Source organism: Sturnus vulgaris, chromosome 8, assembly GCF_052056855.1.
Source record: "Sturnus vulgaris isolate bStuVul1 chromosome 8, bStuVul1.hap1, whole genome shotgun sequence".
NCBI classification, from domain to species: domain Eukaryota; kingdom Metazoa; phylum Chordata; class Aves; order Passeriformes; family Sturnidae; genus Sturnus; species Sturnus vulgaris.
The window spans coordinates 37,663,770-37,685,355 of record NC_142250.1 but is presented as its reverse complement, the minus strand read 5'-3'; the positions used below and the strand labels follow the sequence as shown (position 1 = coordinate 37,685,355).

The 21,586-nt window shown below is 51.2% G+C and overlaps 1 protein-coding gene across 23 annotated transcripts in view; it reads right to left on the bottom strand.

Annotated features, from left to right (window-relative positions):
- JAKMIP3 (Janus kinase and microtubule interacting protein 3) overlaps positions 1 to 21,586 on the bottom strand; it is a 58,331-nt gene that overhangs the window by 23,910 nt on the left and 12,835 nt on the right. For 7 of the 23 annotated variants that reach the window (XR_015805227.1, XR_015805233.1, XR_015805229.1 and 4 more), the window contains exons 2-11: positions 13,636 to 13,782; positions 11,431 to 11,621; positions 9,743 to 10,240; positions 6,675 to 6,890; positions 4,995 to 5,114; positions 4,115 to 4,261; positions 3,584 to 3,715; positions 3,061 to 3,096; positions 1,711 to 1,770; positions 587 to 715 (exon numbers count right to left, since the gene is read on the bottom strand). Coding sequence is in view for 12 of the 23 variants with exons in the window: in XM_088169474.1 (XP_088025600.1) it covers positions 587 to 715; positions 1,711 to 1,770; positions 3,061 to 3,096; positions 3,584 to 3,715; positions 4,115 to 4,261; positions 4,995 to 5,114; positions 6,675 to 6,890; positions 9,743 to 10,240; positions 11,431 to 11,565 (1,473 nt within the window). In the remaining 11 variants the exon portion in view is untranslated. The remainder of the gene's footprint in view (positions 1 to 586; positions 716 to 1,710; positions 1,771 to 3,060; positions 3,097 to 3,583; positions 3,716 to 4,114; positions 4,262 to 4,994; positions 5,115 to 6,674; positions 6,891 to 9,742; positions 10,241 to 11,430; positions 11,622 to 13,635; positions 13,783 to 21,586) is intronic. The other 16 variants (XR_015805230.1, XR_015805232.1, XM_088169476.1 and 13 more) reach the window with 5 other exon arrangements.

Genomic DNA, 21,586 nt, shown 5'->3' with positions numbered 1-21,586 from the left:
AAGGATGTTTATTCAACCACCACTGCTTATGACAACAAAAACCCAAAAATTATAGATTACAACGAGAACCCACAGTATAAGAAGAGGCTGCAAACCAAGGTTGGGTGGAGCGTGGAGTGGGCGGTGACCCCTCACGTTCCCCAGCGCTGCTTGCTCTTTCTATATCAAATAAAGCAATCTAAATTTTGCTGAATATCGAGACTTCTGTCTCTCATTTATAACACCCTCCTCCTGCCACAAACACAGACCTCACTGCTGGCTGCGAGCTACACACACCAAAATCTGCAGCCAGGCTTGGAGTGCACACACCTCCCCAGGGCTGTCCAATTCCTCAGCTTTTGGACCTGCAGACCTGCCACAAATTCAGCATTGTTACCGAATGAGATTTGCAGCTTGGCTGGAAGATGTGAATTTACTGAAGACCTGAGACTTCGAGACACTGACCAACATGCACAGTGCCAAATTTACCAGAAATTTTGCATTTTGTGATGATGGAACCGATAAGAGAGAACAGAAATGATGGATAGGAAGGATGGAGCAGAGCAGGAATTCCGTGAAAAGCAGTGCCAGGGTTAGAATGTCTGACCTCTTCCAGGTCGTCCTCGGGCGTGCAGGGGGTCTGGTCAGTCCGGTCCGTTTGGTAGGAGATGGAGGAGCCGTCAGACTCCAGCGACGCCTCCTCATCATAACCATAGAACGTCTCCACCACGGGCTTCTGACAGAGAGCAGGGTCAGGGGGCACGGGGGGCTGGCACCCCGACAGACTGCCCTGGGGGACAGACTGACCTGGGGACGGACAGACTGCCCTGGGGGACAGACTGACCTGGGGACGGACAGACTGCCCTGGGGACGGGCTGACCTGGGGGACAGACTGACCTGGGGGACAGACTGCCCTGGGGTGGGGAATGTGGCAGGGACACCTCCCACTGTCCCAACGTCCAACCTGGCCTTGGGCACTGCCAGGGATCCAGGGGCAGCCACAGCAAATCTGGGAATTCCATCCCCACCCTGCCAGGGAACAATTCCTGCCCCAAATCCCATCCCAACCTACCCATTCCCCGTGTCCTGTCCCTCCATCCCTTGCCCAAAGCCCCACCCAGATTTCAGAGGAACAGAATGTGACTCCCTGGAAGGGCTGATGTGATTTTCAGGATGACAGGAGTTATCTCCCATCGACCTCAATTAGTTATTCACAGATTCATTAGCCCCAGCCTCACTCTAATTCTTCATCTGTGGGTCACAGCTGACATGAAACCTTCCTGTGACATTTTAGTGTTAATATTTACATTAACACCCTGCCAAGCCCTCATTAACCAACATTCCCTTTTCCCCAGCTCTAACCATTGCTTCCCTAACCAGCAATTTTCACATGTTACTAAACTCCAGCATGAATTATTTACAGCATACACACGTTTCCAGGCAGCACCATTAGAAGGCCATTTGGAGATGTGTTAATTCATAAAATTTGTCTCCTCTTAAGACAACCACATCCCACCAAAGTCCCACAGGGTAAATGCAGAGCATGAAGGCTCAGAATGCAAACAGGCCCCCTTGAATATCTCAGTCTGTGAATGTCCTTGAGCTGCATCACCCCAATTTCAGTTTAGGACTCATTTGCAGGCCCTGAAGAGAACATTGCCATGGCCTGGGGTGCTCTGAGCACCCCACACTGTCCATCAGCACAGCCCCATAGATGGTTTTGTTTTTTACCTTAGGAATTCTGGTCATTTTCTTCCTTTGCTTCCTGAACCTTAGCAGCTTGTCCCGTTCCTGCAGGAACCAGAGACGTGTGTGAGCTGTTTCCAGAGAGCACTTATTTAAATTATTATTATTTAAATTAACCATGTCAGTGCCAGGAGCCACTGGGGAACAGGAATGTCCCTGCTGGCCACTGTCCCACCCTGTCACCAGCCCTGGCTTATTCCCTCCAACAGCCCTCAGGTTTGTCACAACTAGAAATTGCTCTTTATGTCCGTGAAAGCCAAACTAAAATAAAGCTGATGTTAAGCTTTGTGCTGAGTTTGGGTGTCCCCTTGGAGCTGCTCCATGGGTGGCCATGGCCCTGGTGGCCCTGGTAGGTGCACACACACACACCCAGAGCTCGCTGCACACATTTCAGGGCCTCTTTGAACTCAGAATTTTCAGGCTCAGCTCCTTCTCTAAGGACCTGCAGGTTCCCTGTGCCTCTGGAGGAAGGTTTGGGCATTCACTGCTGCCAACAATTTTTCCAGTCAGAGGAAATAATAGAATAATCAAATAGAGGAAATAATAGAATAATCAAATTCCGGGTTGGAGGGACCTTAAATATCACGTTAAATATCACCTCCTTTCACCCCTGCCATGGCAGGGACACCTCCCATGTCCCAATGTCCAACCTGGCCTTGGGCACTGCCAGGGATCCAGGGGCAGCCACAGCAAATCTGGGAATTCCATCCCCACCCTGCCAGGGAACAATTCCTGCCTCTTCATGGAGTTACATCGATTTTTTACAGTACTCAGAATAAAAAGTCTCTGTTCTGGACTTGCAAAGCCCAGGAGTGCAGTGATGGAAGCTCTAAAGGGGAAATATTCAGATGTTTCATTTTCCCTGCTGGGTCCAAGGATGTGGTGACACTGGGGACACTGGCACGTGCTGCTGCCTCAGCCTGGTGGCCAATGGCAAGGCCAGCAGTGGCCAAGGACAATGGGAACAGCACATCCCATCAATAGCCACGAGTGCTGCAACCCCACACCAGCCCTGCCCAGCACAGCAAGGGATGGGGGCTGAGCACACCCTGCTGTGGGGTAGCCAGAGTGAAAAAATGCAGTTCCAAGGTGACAGAGCTGCCCTGGAGGTGGGGACACTTGCTCTGGGCCATCAGGCAGGTGTGGGATGAAGCTTCCCTCCCCTCTGTCACTGGGAGCAACTGCTGATAAAAATCTGCTCTGAGGAAAGCCCTGGGTCAGCTCACTGCTGAGCACAGCTGGAAGGGAGAATAAATGTTATTGTACCCTGCCTGCTCTCCATGAACAGCAATTTCAAACATATGCAGATGGGGAGGAAGTTAATGTCACTCTTACCATGACACTCTTCACATAGCCAGCAGTCTCCAGGGTCTAATGAAAAAGAATTAAACAATGTCACTAACTGGACAGGCTTAAAAAAGAAAGGGAAGAAATAAAAGTTATTTTCTAGAGGAGCATCATGATTTTGGTGTTTTCTGTTTCCCAGGACCGAGAACATGTTGAGAAGGAAGCCAAACCCCAATCCCAGGCTTGCAGAGCACCCCCTGCACACAGGAGCCCTCATCCCTGGGGGTGTTTCCAGCTGCAGGAGCTTGGACAGTTTCCCTCCCAGATGTGGCCACCAGCACACATGAGGACGTGGCTCTATCATGCCAGGCCAGTGCAGATTGAAAGGGTTCTCCCAAATACCCTTAAAATTAAATTAAAGGTAATTGATATCACTACTGAGCACAGAAATTCCTGCCAGGCTCCTCTGCTGCCCACTGTGCCCATCAGCCCCCAGAGCCCCTTTAGTTCCCAGAACCTCGAGCCCCTTCCTTGGCCCCTCTCAGGTGAGGACAGCAGCCTTGCACCTCACCTTGGAGAGCTCATCGATGAGGTTCTGCTGCTCAATAACTTGTAGTCTCAGGAAATCCACTTCCCTTTCTTCCTGGCTGTGGTCAAGATCATTCAAGGAGCTTGGTCTCCTTATTGCTCCAGTTCTTTGCCTCTAGAATCCAAAAACCACAGGGCAGAAGAGGAAATGATCAGGGGGCTTTGCCAGGGCTCTGTCTGGCCCTTCCCTTCACAGCGAGGGATGCATCTCCCTGATGGCTGCCCTGGCAGCTCCCCTGCTCCCCTTGTGCTGAGCTCACATCCAGATGTGCCAGATGTTCCTGCTCCCCCAGCTGGACAGGGGGCAGAGTCACCAGTGCACATTTCCCAGGGACTGGGAGGGGATTCTGGCAGGAAAGCTGAGGGTGAATCATGGAATGCCAGCTGAGTTTGTGTTGGAAGGGACCCTGCCAGACTGGACGAGCTCCCACGGGCCCTGCAGGGGTGGCCAGAGCCTGATCCCTCAGCCCCTGCAGCCCCAAGCCCTGGCTCTCCCTCGAGCACAGGCACTCACCATGGCAATATTTTCCTGCGTCACAAATTTCAATTTGTTTTCCATTCGACGTAAGGCATGTGACAGCTCCTCATTCTTCCTACTGAGGCGTTTGTTTTTGTCCAGAATGGGCTTATACTGACTCTCTGCTTCTCTGAGACGCTTCAGCTGAGAGATGGAGAGAAAAAGAACACCTCTGGAGCCTTTTCATCAAATACATTAACTGCTTTCTGCAGCTATCACACTAGAAACATTTCTCCTGAGGCAAAGCAGAACTGATCAAAAACCCTCGAGATTTTCCATTGGGAAGAGAGCATTCCTACATGAGAAGATATTCAATCTCAAACGTTCAGTGTGTGGAATGTACTTATTTTTAAAAAGAAATAAATATAATTTGAGCCAATGCCATTTGAAATGTTGTACAAGCCAAGAGGGGAGTGAGTGATGCTGCACAGCCCCCAACACTGAGCTGAGGAGGAGCAGCCCCTCCTTTCCAAACAGCACAGGAGCAAACTTCACTTCTTATCTTCTTTTTGCCAGGGTCAGGATTAAATGAGTGAGAAGGTGTTTCTTGTTGGGATTCAGATGTTTATTAGCTCTTATCTATATTACAGTCCCACAAACCCTGAATTCTACAGCACTTTAAGCTAACAAGTTAAAAACTGAGTCCTACCTCTCTCTCTGTAAGGCCTTTTAAGGATAATTAAGAGATTAAGAATTGACACCTAAATTCTTTTGATCCTAAATTGGCGCCTATTAAGAAACGACACCGAAATGATTTTCACTTTTAACCCAACGACCCCACCACCCGTGGCCCCCAATGTGAACTCTTTTTTTTAGCCATCCCAGGGTGTTTGTGGGACCCCCAGGCCGTGGGCAGGCGTGGCCCTGCTGCTCTCACCAGCTCGTTCCTCTCCTCGGACAGCAGCGCGTTCCTGTCCTCCAGCTTGCGGATGATCCCGCTCAGCTCCGCGATTTTCAGCTGGAAGCGCCGGGCGTCCTTCTCATCCAACTGCTGTTCCTAAAACAAAGATCAACTGCAAATAACTGCTCCTCAGCGGGCAGCAGCACCCTGGCAAAGCCCAAAGCTTTTCCTATCCCAAATCCAAGCACTCTGAGATGTTGTGGCGTGGAGTGGAACCCATGGGACCCGAGTGAGCACGGCAAGCTGCAGGGGGAGACCCACGGGATGTCAGGAGTGGGAATGTAACAAAGAATGCAAATGCAGAGGCGTGTATGTGCATATGTATGTGCATATGCAAATACAGAGTCACAAATGTGACAGTACAAATGTGCAAATACGAAGTTTACGAATGGTAAACTTGGAAACAATGGAAAATATCAAAACTGAAGGCCGTGTTCCAATGATGCCACTGTTGAACTGAGAGCTTCAGACACATCACCCACTCTGAGGACTTGGTCATAAGAAACTGAGATTCAAATTACTGAATTACTGAATGGGGAAAATCCGTGCAATTGTGCATTGAATCAGCTCTTCTTCCAGAAAGCTGTGGCCCTTATGGGGTCCTAAAGGGTCACCCGTAAGGCCACAGGGGTAGCATTATATCTGAGTGAAAATGCTTAAAGCAGATTAGCAATGAATAGAGATACAGGTGGGTGTGTTCTCATTCAGGATCGGAGAGGAGTTACAGCTCCTGACAAACGGGACAGACTTTCCCCCTTCTCTACCACCTGTTCTGGTCTTTGGCAGAAGTTGAGTACAACTAGAGAGAGGCAAATTGTGCTGGTGGCACTTTTGGGAGGTCTAGGGTTCCTCATTCAACAGGTGCAGGAGAGGCTTGGGCCAAAGAATAAAACAGATTGGTTTGCTCAGGTAGAAGTTTGACACTTGTACCGAGACAATCAAGGCTGTCGCAAAAGAAATCTTGATGAGGGTCAGCAATGAGGACGACCTGCAGATGTCAGAGGCACGAGGGCAATTCCCCGAGGGCTTTTCTGGGCCAAAGGAGGTGCCAGAGTTACACTGGCACAGCCATTGTGGAGGGGTGACTCCAATCGAGGGCTGTGCCTATTGCAGGGAATAAACAGGACAGAACGGGTTAGGGGGTCTTGGGCTCCCTTGGTGATGGTGAGAGCAGCGAGCAGCAGGACAGGGGGGTCCTGGGGGGGCTGCAGGGCTCCTGTGCTGCTCTGGCCCCACTGCCTGCCCCGTTCCCTCTGGAATTGGCCTCGTGCATCTGCTCCCCCAGCCCCAGCTTGCACACAAAGAGCGCTTGGTGAGAAATGCATTTGCATCGTTTGTTGGCAGAGCCGAGTCAAACCGGCAAACTAAGGCGGGTGGCTGAGCATGTACGGTGAGGAAAAGGAGAGAAAGAACACAGGAATTTCACCCTGCTGACAAAACCAAACCAAACCGACCGGGAAACAAAACGACAGAAAGCAAAAGCTCTCCCATGGCGAGGTTTGATTGAAATCTCAAGGCTTTGGGCGAGACAAAATGAGAGCAGGAGCCTCGGGGCCCCTGCACAGCCATGGGACAGCTCTGGCTCCGGGGCGCACTCATCAAGATTCTGTCACTCATTTGGTGCTCGGTTAGGTGAAACCACGTGGAAGTGCTTACGGGGCTTCCCGAATGATCTGAAGCGTCTCCTGCACCACTTGCATAAGGAAGTTCCCGCTTGGGGCTGCTCAGATGCCGGTCACACTCTTTGAGCTGGGACAGTTGTTCATCTAAAGCCTCCTTTTGGAGCTGCAGTCTCTGAGCGTGCCCGGCTCGCACCCCTAACTCTCTCTCCAGCACGAAGACTGCTCTGTCCTTAAACTTAATCTCCTCCATCTACAAGGAGAACAGAACACAGTCACACAGCGGCTCGGCAGCACCCCAGCACCCCGGGGTGACACAGCACGGCTGCCCTGCCACCCCAGGCACAGCCACAGCCCTCCTCCAGCAGGCAGAAGTGCTGGGATGTAGCCTGTGATCCTGGCACAGTTCCAGAATATCTTAAACAAAATGAAAGCTTGCCGTTCACATCACGCTTTGATTGCTTAACGATTCATTTGGCTTGGATGTCACCTCTAAAAGTTATTAATCCAAATTTTCCAAAGAAAAATGTTGAAAGCTCAGTATCCTTTAAATTTTCTAAATTGCTAGAAGAAATGTGAATTTTTAAAATTTTTTTTTTCTAAATGTCTCCCTTGTGAGCAATTCCCTTTCCATAAGAGGTTTTACTTACACACAATAAACATAGTAATAAATTATGCAAAATCATGAAGTGCTTAAATGACAAATGCCCATTGACCTCCAGTGCTCTCTCTCCCTGTCTGCCTGTGCCAAGGGCCTGTGCACATCCCGTGGGACCAGCCAGGATCTGAGCCCTGGGGTCTGGCTGGGTCCTGCCCAGTCAGGGACATCACTGATCCCAGCCCAGCTGGGCTGGGCTCTGCCCAGATGTGCCCAGGCACATCTGCACCAGGGCTGCAGAGCTGATTACACCTGGTGTGACACAGACACAGATCCCACAGAAAGGCAGGAATCACATCCAGACACTGATCCCACAGAAATGTAGGAATCACATCCAGACACAGACAGAAATGTAGGAATCACATCCAGGCACAGACACAGATCCCACAGAAAAGCAGGAATCACATCCAGACTCAGATCCCACAGAAATGCAGGAATCACATCCAGGCACTGATCCCACAGAAAGGCAGGAATCACATCCAGGCACTGATCCCACAGAAATGCAGGAATCACATCCAGGCACAGCCAGAAATGCAGAAATCACATCCAGGCACAGATCCCACAGGAATGCAGAAATCACATCCAGCCCCCCAGGGGTCTCTGAGCTGGTTTCAGTCTCCAGAAACACAAGATTTTTGCCATCAGTTTTGGAGAATTGAGACATTTAATTCCAATAGTTGTTAAACCTGCCCTGCTTCAAATAAGAGCATTTTGCCTTGTAAGAGCTGTGTTAATAGTTTTATCTCTGCTTTGTCTGAAAACCTGGAAAAAAAATGACATTGGGAATCACCAGTCACTCCAAGGACTGAGTCTGCAGTAAATGTCACTGTGGGCCACCCAGGGCAGGTGCTGGCAGGTCACACAGGTATCAGGAAAGCAAAATGGAGCAAATTGAAGGGATTTTGGTGCCATTGACTAAAGATCCTTTCAACAATGCCCATGCAGGCGGCGCCTGCTGACTTTGAATGGAACAAAGACACAGGTGCTCACAAACACCTGAGGTCTTTCTGCCAAATGCCTCATGAGGAGGAATCTAAATGGATGCACAGATGAAAAGATAACACATCTTTTAATCATCATAGCAATGCCTATTTGTTTAAAATGAGCAGAATATTGGGTAGTTGATTCGTATTTATATGGAAACAAAGACATTACAACAAAGGCAACGCACGAAATTGGGAGGAACAAAGAGATGAGAAAACACAAAACATTTCACAGCATTTCAGTAATGGCTTGTTTTCATGAAAATAAAAATCCCTAAACATAATCTTCATAAACCACGAGCAAACACCAGCACTGACATCTCCCTTCACCTGAATAAATTCCTGTACATGACACGCTCCCAGGTTTGGTGCCTGCAGCCCAGTGGAGACAGAGACAGTGTGGGAAGAGCACAGAGGGAAGGGAAAGGTGAGGGAATTCCCTGAGCCCAGGAATGAAGGAAGGAAAGGCAGGGCCAGAGCCCCAGAACTCACTGGCAGTGGTGCTGGTCCTTGGGCACACAGCCCTGGGGCAGGGCCAGCCTGGCCTCATGCTCTGCTGCTGCTGGGCTCTGCTGGTGCTGAACTGGTGCTGAACTGGTGCTGAAGTGGGCTGGGCTGCTCCTGGCTCCTCTCCCTGCTCCCACCCTCCCCGCTGGCTCCTGCTGGAGCTGGGAAGGGGCGGCAGCACAGGAGCATCCAACCACTGCCAGACACCCCCTGCCACTGCAGAGCTGCCATGAATATTGATGAATATTTATTTCTGTGTCTCTGCTCGTTCATAGGCAGCCCCGAGCTGGGCTGGTGCCAATTACAGAGCACAGCACAGGGGAGGAGTGAGGTGTGAGGTGTGCTGCTCCCTCTGTGCTCCCACAGGTGAGCAGGGGGTCCCTGGGAGCCAGGTGAGCAGGGGGGTCCCTGGGAGCCAGGTGAGCAGGGCCAGGTGAGCAGGGGGGGTCCCTGGGAGCCAGGTAAGCAGGGCCAAGTGAGATCCCAGGAACCTGCTCAGGTGGGAGCCACAGAGGAGCAGAAGCAGCCCCTGTCCCGGGGGGAAACACCACGGCGGGAATGGAGAGGAGCTGCCCTGAATGCCCTCAGTGTGTGCAGAAAAAGAGCACTGGGGATTGTGTGAGCCTCAGTGTGGGGAGTTCGTGGGAACTGGCAAAGGCAGGGGAAGGGAGGGACCAAGTGGGGCCAGGGAGGAAACAGAGGCATAACCCAAGAAATAGAAGTGCTGCAGCATTGCCCTGAGCAGGCGGGAACCTGAGGGCTCTTCCTGACACGAGAACAACATCAACAGGCTCTGACACGGACAAAGAACATCCTCATCCTTTAAAACCCGGTTCTCCCTTTGTCCCAGTAAGTGAACAGCAGACCTGGAGCAAGCCCAGCACCCAGGCAGGGAGCCAGCAGAGCTCGTGTCCCAGCAGAGCTCGGTGGCAGGGGCAGGAGTGACACCACACGTACCAGCCTGCGGATCTCCCTCTCGCACTCCCTCTTGATCCTGGTGATCTCCTCCTGGTGCAGGTGGTACACGCTCCTTATCTCTGCTGCTTTCATCTTGTCAGCCTGGATCACCATGGTGAGAGCCTCCTCCACCTGCTTCTTAGCCCCCTTCAGCTCGGAGATTTCCTGCTGCATTTTGATTTTCTCCACCTCGAAGCCCCTCTTGGCCTCCTCCTTGGCCTCGGTGAGCAGCACAGTCTTCACCTTGTCGGGGCCCCCGTCACGCACGGCGTTCAGCAGGGTCTGCAGCCTCTGGATCTCGTTATCTTTAATTTTGATTACTCTGAGGAGCTCAGCCTCGTGCTGCCTCAGAAGTGTTTCTCGAACAGCTTGGAGCTCTTTCATTTTGTCCTCGTGAAGTTTGACTTTGAGCTCTGTCACCACCACTGTGCTTTTGTGCTGTTCGTGCTCCTTGATCTGCTTCACCTCCTGGTTTTTCTCCCTTTCCAATTTGCTGACCTATGAGGAAAATCAAAAAAAGCATTGCATTTTCAATCAACCAAACAATGAGTACATATCATGATATTATTTAAAAATGGTGCAGATGACTTTAGAGTATTAGACTTCAGTGCTGGGATGTGTGTGTCCACAAACTGGAGGTAGCAAAGACCTTTCTTTCACTGCAGGTTCGTGTTTAATGTGTTTAATGTGTTTAATACACATTTAGGAATCAGTCAGTACCTTCTGAGTGAGTCTGAGTTCTTACTTTATTCTCCAGGAGCTCTCACAGCCCATTCCCCCCAAAATAAGGGAAAAATCAGATGCCAAGGCCATCACTGTGGCACGCTCAGGCACAAGCCTGCATGTGCACAGGCAGGACACAAAAAGCTCTGTGCAAGCTCCTGTGAGGCCCCAAAAAGCTGCATTTTACCAGCTGCTTTTTAAACAATGAATTATTCAGCAGAAATCACTGACTGTGCCTGAGCACACAAGGCTCAAGTGATGTTTCCATTTAAAACCGTGCCATGAACTCCAGAGAAGCCATGGCCACAAGTGGCTGTGAGGGACAGGGAGAAGGAAAACAAAGTCCTCAAAGTCCTTAAAGCTGCAAATGCTGCTCCACAGCAAAAGGATTAAGAGATATTTTGTTTATATGCCCATGTGTGTCAGGTTCATGGTCTGAAATGCCTGATAGTGATGTAAATTCATGGGAAAATGCAGACTATCATTTTGTCCCTGCACAGTAACTCGTTTCTATTCTGGAAACAAACCCCCCCAAAGTTTATCAGTGGAAACTGATTGGGGAATCAGGGAAAAGCAGATTAATAATCCATGCTCTTGCTGAGAAGTGATCTGAGGGCAAGAGCTGGAAACTCCTGGAGCTGAGCTGGAAACTCCTGGAGCTGAACTGGAAACCCCTGGAGCTGAGCTGGAAACTCCTGGAGCTGAGCTGGAAACTCCTCCTGGAGCTGAGGCTCCAGCCCCATCAGCTGAGCCTCTCCCAAAGGCTGAGGGAGAGGCTGTGTCTCCTTGGAATTTGGGAATTGGAGCAGGAGGCAGAGCTGAGGTTTAGCACTGTCCATGTGGGTAAACATGGGTAGGTTTGAGCCCAAAATCCAAACAAAATCAGTGTGAGAGAGAGAGGGAACGTTGGCATTTCTGACCTGCCCAAACACCCAAGCACACTCCGAGGGAGGGAGGCTGCCCACCTTGCTCTTCTCCTGCTGCAGCTCGATCTGGATGTCGGTGAGCTTGGCCCTGAGCTCCTCGTTGGCAGCCTGCAGGGCAGCCAGGGCGTCGGGCTTGTCCCCCCTGGCACGGCTGCTGGAGCCCCTCTTGGCCATGGTGAGGGACCGGCCCCGCTGGCTCCGGCTGTGCCACGATCTACATCTTCTGGGGGCTGCAGGAGGGACAGGGGACACTGCTGGGACAGGTGGGGACACTGCTGGGACAGGGGGGGACACCCTGGGACGGGGGGGACACTGCTGGGACAGGGGACACTGCTGGGACAGGGGGGACACTGCTGGGACAGGGGACACTGCCTGGGACAGGGGACAATGCTGGGACAGGGGGGGACACTGCTGGGACTGGGGACACTGGTGGGACAGGGGGGGACACTGCTGGGACAGGGGGGGACACTGCTGGGACAGGGGACACAGCCTGGGACAGGGGACACTGCCTGGGACAGGGGACAATGCTGGGACAGGGGACACTGCTGGGACAGGGGGGGGACACTGCTGGGACTGGGGACACTGCTGGGACAGGGGACACAGCCTGGGACAGGGGGGACACTGCCTGGGACAGGGGACACACAACCTGGGACAGGGGACAATGCTGGGACAGGGGGGGACACTGCCGGGACAAGGGGGACACTGCTGGGACTGGGGGGACACTGCTGGGACAGGGGACACTGCTGGGACAGGGGGGGACACTGCCTGGGACAGGGGGGGACACTGCTGGGACAGGGGGGGACACTGCTGGGACAGGGGGGACACTGCTGGGACAGGGGGGGACACTGCTGGGACAGGCAGGACAGCCTGGGACAGGGGACACCCAGCCTGGCACTGGGGTCACACACCACCCCCAGCACGCCCAGAGTGTCAGCAGTGAAGGGCTGGTGTTAGTGTTTAATCTTCTTTTTTCCTCTGCTTTCAGTCAAAAATAAAAATTAAAAACAAAACCCAAAATTTTCTTATTCAAACTCAGTTATTAATTCTTATCTGTAATGCAATAAATTCTACAACGCTTCTAGCTAACAAACTAAAAACTAAAACAAAAAAAAATCTCACTAATTACAAAACCTTTTAAAACAAACAATCCAATTAAAAACTAACAACTATATTATTTATACTTTTAACCCAATAACCAAACAACTATAACCTACACTGCAATTCTTTCTATCCAACCAAAAACTACTACCTAAAACAAACAAACAAACAAACAAAAAACCCCAAAAACCCAACACCCTCAAGCATCCATCTTATCCCACACCTATCACTATATTCTAAAACCCCAAATTCCAAACCCTTCACCATATAATATTACACACCAATAATTCTAACTCCACCACTCAATTTTAAAAACCTTCTCCAAAACCTCAAATCAAAAACAATACTCTTTTAAAAATCACTATCAAAAAACACAAAAAATTCAAAACTTTCAAAATTCCAACAGATTGGAGCCCCTGGGTTAATTGTGCAATCACAGCTTTGTTCAGGTTGGAAAAGTTCTCTGAGACCTTTAAGTCCAACAGGTCCCCCAGCACTGCCAGTGTCCCCAGGTGCCACATCCACACGGATTTGAATTCCCTCCAGGGGTGGGGATTCACTGTGCCAGGCTGGGCAGCCCAGTGCCCAAGGAGAGGGAACCTGAACGTGCTGTGATGGAGCTGCTCCCTCCTGCCCCAGCCCTTTTCCCTGCGAGCAGAGCCCAGGCTCACCCTCCTGCCAGCCACTGCCCTGTTCTTCATCTGCACTGCCACTCAGCACGGGGGACGTGGGGGTCAGAATCCACACAGAACAGGGGACGTGGGGGTCAGAATCCACACAGAACAGGGGACGTGGGGGTCAGAATCCACACAGAACAGGGGACGTGGGGGTCAGAATCCACACAGAACAGGGGACGTGGAATTCAGAATTCACACGGGATGTGGGGTTCAGAATTCACCCAGCACAGGGGATGTGGGGTTCAGGATCCACCCAGCACAGGGGATGTGGAATTCTCCCAGGACAGGGATTCACCACATCCAGTGCAGAGGATGTGGAAGTTCAGGAGGGACATCCACACAGCAGCCCCTGGCTTGGAGAGCAGCCACTGGGGCGATTTTATTTCTATTCTATTTCCATAGAATCATGGAATGGTCACACGACAGAATTCCATTCAGAAGCTCTCAGACGTGGAAGAGCATTTCCAACCTTTTAAGCAGCAATCCTGTCAGCGGGGGTGGCAGTGCTCCTGGCTGATGACCCTCAGTGGCCCGGTCTGTCCCTCATGGCTCACGGTCCCAGCACAGGCACTGGCCCTGTCCAGGCACGGGGATGGGGCTCAGCAGGGCAGGGCAGCTGCAGGGAGAGAGGCACAGTAAAGGAGAACAGCAAAACCAACAACACATCATCATAAAAAATAGCTGCCATGAATGCCAAGAGCAAAAGCCTGGATCTGTCAGGGAGAAAAGAGCAGAGGGAGGCAGCTGCTCTGGGGGTGTAAAAATGGGATGTGAGGCTGGGAGAGGGCTGGAGTTTGGGAGGGCAGAGAAATCCCACAGCACAGGCAGTCACTACACCCCTGCCAGAGGGGAGCAGGGAAAGACCTAGAGAAACTAGTGGGAGAATAAAATAACATTCCTGATATTAATTGTCCAAGGTGGTACAAGCAGCCTCGGTTCTGCTGTTTCTCAGGCTGGTGCCTGACTGGAAGTTCCTATAAAAAGAAACATGTGCGGTTGGGCAAAATATAGAAATACGTTAAATTTTAAAGATATTGCCTGAAAAATCTATAACACGAGTACACGTTCTTCACATTCAAGGTTCTTTCTGCTTTGTGCAAGCAGACACAACACACCAGTGGAGATTTAAAACCCTCTTTCTTTATTGATAAAAATGGGGCAGGCTGTAGCCACAGGCACAGAGCTCTACCTGCTGCAGTGAACGAGGCCTTTGTGCACACTGCAATGATTTTCTTCCAGGATTCCCTCCAAGGGCAGGGGGAGCCAGGTGGGTTCACAACCCGAGAAAACGAGGAGCAGCCACCAACAAGATTTAACTGCTGCCACATGAACGGCAGCCAAATCCCGATTTGAATGGCACAGGGATTTGAGAGAGTCATTGCTAACAGGATTCTTTCTGACAGACAAGGGCTGGGAGAATTTCCATCTGTGTGCTTACAGAAATAAGAGCTCAGGAGCTGCTGCTGTAGAGCAGAGTTCACTCGCTGGGAATTCTGTCTGAGGTCAATTTGTAGAACCACACATCCTGATATTTACAGTGCTGCAGCTTTTTTATTTTCTTTGCAGTGTTACCAAGGCTTCATGGTGTGAATTGACACATTCCATGCCCAGCATCTGCTCAGAACATTGCAGCCATGGATAGGCCAGGGATGAGCACCACGGCCACTAAACCCCATCACAAATGTCCCAAACGTGCAGCCACTCTGAGGAGGGAAGGGAAGGGGTGGAGGATCCTCCCCTGGGCACAGCAGTGGGATGTGGGCATGGAGAAGGATGGCAGAGCCCAGGAGTGATGCTGGGGACAGCAGGGCTCAGCCCTGGAGCTGCCCCGGAGCAGAGATGGACACACAGAGCTGTTATTCCAGGGAAAAAAAATGGGAATTGGGCTGAGCAGAGCACAGGACAAGCTCTGCAGCAGCTTCAGTGACAGCCACGAGCCCGGGTGTGTGCAGGGGACAAGTGCCATTGTTGGACTGTGACAGTGGTGGCCCTGCTGCAGGAGCAGCCCTGTCTGCTGGAGCCAGCTGGGACAGGGGACAAGGGCCAGGCCAGGCTTGAAGGAATAATTATCACAAATTCTGGGAGAAAAACATCCCATGGGAACGCTCCAAGGCAGCAGGGCTAGTGCAGAAGCAGGCAGGGTCATCCTGGGCTGAGGGGACACAGAGCTCTGCTCTGACACTGGGGACACTTGGGGACCTTGGGGAGCCAACACTGAGCACAGACCCCATCCCTGGGGGGACACAGCAGCTCCCCCTCCCCACAGCGCTGGGCACAGGAGACATTCCCTGGAAAACCCATCACTGCCTCTGGATTTTTCCTTCTTTTTTTCCAGTGGGTTGCATAGCAGGAGCAGCTATCAGACACATCACCTCAACAGAACAGAAAGGTCATCATATTTTTGATGGTGGGAGAATAGATTCTGCATCTGATTCCTGGCATGTTTGATATTGAAAACAGCATCAATAATGCATCAGAGCTGCCTTGAGCAGGGCTCAGCACTCCCTGTGCCTCCTGACTTGCAATTCAGGCATCAACACTAATTGGGAAATGTGTTTTCTAGGTAGTAGTTGCTGAAATGAATGTTTCACCACGCTTAGAAATAAGTGAATTAATCCCTACCCAGGGTACCAATATTTGAAAGCAGAACGTTGTTCTTACAGATATGGAACGTTTCCAATGTCTGCCACAGCCTGTGAGCACTGGGTTTTGGACAAATTGTTCTGATTAATTTCTTTAAACAAACCTTTTTGAGCCTTTGGTGCACCTTGAAATACAATAAGAGAAAGAAAATGTAATTCTGTTCACGGCTGAGTTCCCACTTCCCCATATGAATAATATCCATGTTCCATTTAGGATTGCCCCAGCCTAGAGATCCGAGGGGTTTTCCTCTGGAAAGGAATTTTATGCTAAGCCCAAGCAATCGTGTCCCATGCTGGAATTGTGCTTTGGGCTTTATCCATATCAGCCTTCAGTGAATCACTCACCCAGCTGCGAGGTGGGAAGGAAACCTGTCGGGAATTGCATGGGAAAGGAGAGAGCAGGTAGCTGAGATCAAGGAGCAATGGCCAAGACATGAATTGTGCTGCACACAGAGCTCAGTTGTGCATTTCAGAACCACAGGATCCAGTCCTGGGATCCCTGAGGCTGGAAAAGCCCTCCAGGATCATCCAGGGCAGGCTGTGCCCATCCCCCACCTTGTCCAGAGCACTCAGAATCCTCCAGGAATTGCTGGGACACTCCAGGGATGGGGATCCAACCCTCCCTGGGCACTTCCAATCCCTGCCCACCCTTTCCATGGGGAAATTATTCCCAAATATCCACCCTGAGCTCCCCTGGCCCAGCCTGGGGCCGTTCCCTCTCCTCCTGTCCCTGTTCCCAGATCCCAAATCCCCCCGGCTGTCCCCTCCTGTCAGGGAGTTGTGCAGAGCCACAAGGGCCCCCCTGAGCCTCCTTTTCTCCAGGCTCAGCCCCTTCCCAGCTCCCTCAGGGATTCTCCAGCCCCTTCCCAGCTCCCTCAGGAATTCTCCAGCCCCTTCCCAGCTCCATTCCCTGCCCTGGACACTCTATGAGGATTTTTTTCTCTGTGTTGTTTAGACTGAGACTAATTTCATAAAATATTTTTTTAAAATACAAGCAATATTGGTGACTCAACCCGGACATCCAAAGGGACACATCTGACCCGTCCCTGCTCCTGCAGGCTCCCCACACTGCAGATTTAACACAGCTGCTGCTGTAGAGCCAGTGACCATGTCCAGAAGGCAAATAAATAACAACCAACACTTCCCAGTGTGAGGTACACTCTGAAACCAATCCTTCATTAAATAATATCTGCTTCAGACTCAAAATAATTCCACCCCTCAGCCCAGCCCTGCCTTGTCTGCAGATGGAAGTCCAGCCAAAGTTTTGCTGAGGATTAGATCGATTCCAGCAGCAGCTGGAACAGACACATGTCAAATCCCGACTGACCCGAATTTTTCCTCAAAGATTAATCCTTCCACCGTTGTTGGCTTTAACCCATTGATGATCATGTCCTTTGTGAGCTCCACGTTTGCAGCTTCCAGGCTCCCCTTGTGTGTGAAATGTCCTGTTTGTGCCACACCCACGGATAGAATTCCCATCCTCTGCTTCCTCACTGTAACTTTCACCCAGGTTTGGGGGTTTTGCCTTAAGTGCAAACCATAGGAACCACAGCTGGGTGTGAATTATGAAACTACTTTGGGTTTATAGGGAGCAGCTGGAGCTGGGCCAGGGCAGGGTTAGGTTGGATTTTAAGGAAAGGTTCTTCCCCAGAGGTGCTGGCACTGCCCAGGCTCCAGGGATGCCCAGGGTGGGGTTTGTGGGAATTTTGGGGGGTCTGGGCACGGACAGGGGTGGCACTGGATGATCCTGGGGGTCCCGGCTCAGGACAGGCTCTGAGGGCAGTACTGGCAGACACAATTCCTGTAAAACCCAACAGGGACATTTAAAAGCAGGACACCTGCTTAATTATTTGTTTAATTGTACCACTGGTAGGGGTAATTTGCAGAAAGAGCAATAATTAATTAAAAACAGCTGAGCAGGTAGGAAAGTGATTCCTCCTTTTTCTCAGCTAACCCCCAAGACTTAAGCTACAAAAATCCACGGGAGTTTCTGCAGTAAACTCCAATAAAATCATCCCTTTGACTGGAGCTACTCCCCGTAGTTTGGGGAGGGCTGTTAGTGAGGAATATATTTCAGAGCCAATTCCACGAGTTTAGCAGCGTGTCCCTGCGTTGTCTCGCTCACAGAGAAGCTGTTGGAGCAATGCCCCCCCTCCTCCCGAGGAATTCCTGCCTGTGTAATTAAGCAAATCGACTGTAACACAGATGGCATCGCACGAGCCAAAAGCACTTGATGGAAACATTTTAAGCGTGTTATTAACATCCCTAAATAACTATTTAATGCTACCTCTCCAGCCCTCCTCGGCACCAACACACAACACAGCTGGATTTGAGGGTGGAAAAGGCAGGGTTTAATTGCTACGCTCTTAGAAAAGATTTCCAGTTCTTGGATTTATTTAATTTATAAATTAGCTTGGAAAAAAGAACAGACTCAACAGTGGCAACAAATCCACTGCGCTTTGGATTTCAGAATGAAGGTTAATTTCCAGACTGACTCATCATCATTCAGTTCAGCTGGGAGGGACTGGGCAGCAGGAAAAGACACTGGTGGGAGTAGGAGCCCCAGACTATCCAAAAATCACATTTCTATTTCACAGTGTGTTTTACTTCTCAGTAAATGTGTGCCCAGCTCTAAATGAAGATAAAAATTGACATTTCACAGCAACAGACAAGAATTTGAATGGAAAGTCGATTAATCTCCCAAATGCAAACAGTTGGGAGATGTCCATCAGGCTCCAGTGAAAAGCTGTTCCTGCAGCCTGCACAACTGAGGATCAGATTATTTCAAACCTGATTTTTCATAACTAAATAGCCTGGTTTAAATGACCTTTATGTGACGCTTGCTGTGAGTCTCCTCCCTAAAGCCAGCCCACCTCTGCCCTGTTACTGAATGGCAAACGTGGTGACAAAAACCATGAAACACCACCCAGAAATGCACATAAATAGAGGTTGAGAGAAAGCAGGAGCATGCCCTGCTGCAGGGAGGTTGGGATGTGCTGACAGGGGCTGGTACCCCCTGGGCCAGGGGTTAACACCATTCCTGTCCCAGGAGCAGGGCAGGGATGGGCTCTCATGGGATGGGTGCCAGCGCCCCAGGGTGCTCCCAGCGGGTCCCTGGGGAAGATCAGGAGAGCTCTGGGGACATCCCGGGGCATTAGAGCATCTGAGAGCCACTGCTGCTCTGAGCTCTTCCAGCACGGAAATTGTTGGGGAAGGTAAAGAGAGAGACCCAGTGCAGAGATGGAAACGAGCTCAGGACACAGAATGTGATACAATGGGATCCAGGGGCAGCACCCTGTGCCTGCCCACCCTGCCAGAGAACAATTCCTGCCCAATATCCCTCCTAACCCTGCCTGTGGCAGTGGGAGCCGTCCCCCCTTCCCCAGCCCCTCCAGGCCCTTCTCAAAGTCCCTTTCCAGGTCTCTTGGAGCCCCTTGAGGCACCAGCCAAATAAATATTTCCAACTCTAAAGAAAAGATCCGTATTACAAGGATTTTATCACAAAAGCAGCCCCTGACAGGTGATTGAATAAAATCCTAAGAGCAAAATGGTGAGGCAGAAACCCTGACCAAGCTGGCAGAAGAAAGCTGGTGTGCCCCAGAGGAGAGGAGAGCAGCAGGAGGGAAGGAAAAGCTGCAGGCACATGGGAGAGAACTCAGAGAGCAGTGGGGAGCACTGGTGTGGCCAAGCCCCGTGCCCATGGGGACATCCAGACACGGAGGTGACCCCGTGCTGCTGCCCTTGGCTCTGCCAGGAGGGCTCTGCAGCTCCACTCTGGTTGTTTAAAGCTGATTTGATTGGAAATGCTGCAGGAACCCTCGGAGTTTGCCTGGTGCAGACCCCACTGCCCTGCAGCATCACTGAGGAGCTCAGGGGGGTCTGGGGGCTCCCTGCCCCAGGGCAGACCCAGAGCTGAGGGGAAGAAAAAGCTGCTCCACCCTCACTTGAACATTCCAGCTCCAAGGATCCCAGGCTGGAGAAGCTGCCCAGATTCCAAGGCCAGGTTGGACATTGGGGTTGGAGCACCTGGGACAATGGGAGGTGTCCCTGCCATGGCAGGGATGGAATGGGTGGGATTTAGGGTCCCTTTCTACTCAAACTATTCTGGGATTCTACGATCCATCCCTCTGGAAAATCTTATTTTCAACACAACAGCTCGATAACCTTTTTTTTTAAACCAAGACTAACAACAAACAGTTAAAAAAAAAAAAAAAAAAGCGAGGGGGGGAGAGGAACTTCAAGAGCTGCCGGTGCCTGTGCTCTCCATTAGGTCACTGCCATCGCCTTCCTGGAGTTCTGAGGCCAAGTGCCTCATTCCCAAGTGGCATCTCCTGGCTGATGCCTCCTCTTGGGGAACCCCTGCCCTGCAGGAATCTCCCCCTCAAGGACTTGTGCAGATGATGAGGAAAAGCACCAGCCCTGCTTTTCCGTGTGAGATGTGCTATAAAATGTGGGAAAACATTGCCAGCAGCAGCTCCTTTCACAGCCCTGTCCTGGGCACTGGGTCAGTGTGGCAGCTGGGTAAGCTGGGATTTGAGTTCAGGATCCTCAGCCTTTCAGCATTCTGCTCCTGCTCCTTCAGGGAAAGTGGCTGAACCTCAGCCAAGGGGCTGTGTCCATCTGCCTGATCCTCATCCTGCTCTGGGAGCTGCAGGGATGCTCCAGCCCGGGATGAGTCCCCAGCCCTGGCAGGGTTTGCACTGAGGGGGGCTCTGGGAGCTGCAGGGATGCTCCAGGCTGGGATGAGTCCCCAGCCCTGGCAGGGTTTGCACTGAGGGGGGCTCCGGGAGCTGCAGGGATGCTCCAGGCTGGGATGAGTCCCCAGCCCAGGCAGGGTTTGCACTGGGAGCTCCGGGCACCTGGAGGGGCAGCACCAGGAGCAGCAATGGCTGTGGGCTGCTCTGAATGCAAACAATGCACATTCCTACAGATCCTCACACCCAGGGGAGTGTGCAGCCCCTGCCCAGCACGCAGAGGGACTGAGAAACCTGAGCTGTGCTTGGGGCAGCAGAGTGACCTCAGTGAATCCTGGCACCCAAAGGTGATGGGGAGCTGAGGATGGAAATCTGGATCTCAGCTTCCCAAGGACACTTCGGGGTCAAACATTCCTGTGATTACCTGCTCAGGAGCTGTGGAATCACAGAATGTCTGAGCTGGGTGGGACCCTCAGGGACCAGCCAGGGCACCCCACAATCACCCTGTGCACCCCTGAGAGGGGACTGAGCCATGTGATGTGTAACAAACTCCAGCCACGGGTGGGGGATCACAACAAGGGGGTTCCTACTCCAGGGAGGAGATTCCCAGCTGGGAGCTGCCCCAGAGCTGGGGCTGGCACTGCCTGGTGCTCTGGTGACCTGGTAAAGAGGAAAGGGCAGCACATAAAAACCTGCTGATAACAGAGGATTATGTAGGTCAATCAGGAAAGAGGACAAGGCAGGAAAAAGGAAGAAAAAAAACCCCAATAACCTCAAACTAGAAAAAACAGGTAACTTAGCAACATGAAATTCAATCTTTGAAAGTACAAGATAATCTACATTTAAAAAATACAATTTGACATATCCTGCACACAGAGATTTAGGAGGAAAGATCAAGGCATCACTGAGGACATCTGTTGTGCACACAGCAATGTAAATAAGGTATTACAGTGGCAGGAGATGTGAAAGCAGAGGAAAAGCATTATATGATGATAGGCACTCATTAATGCACTGCAATGCTCCTAAATGAAACATAATAGGTGCCACCAGGTAATAAAAGAGTCAGGATCTGGGATGTTTTGGA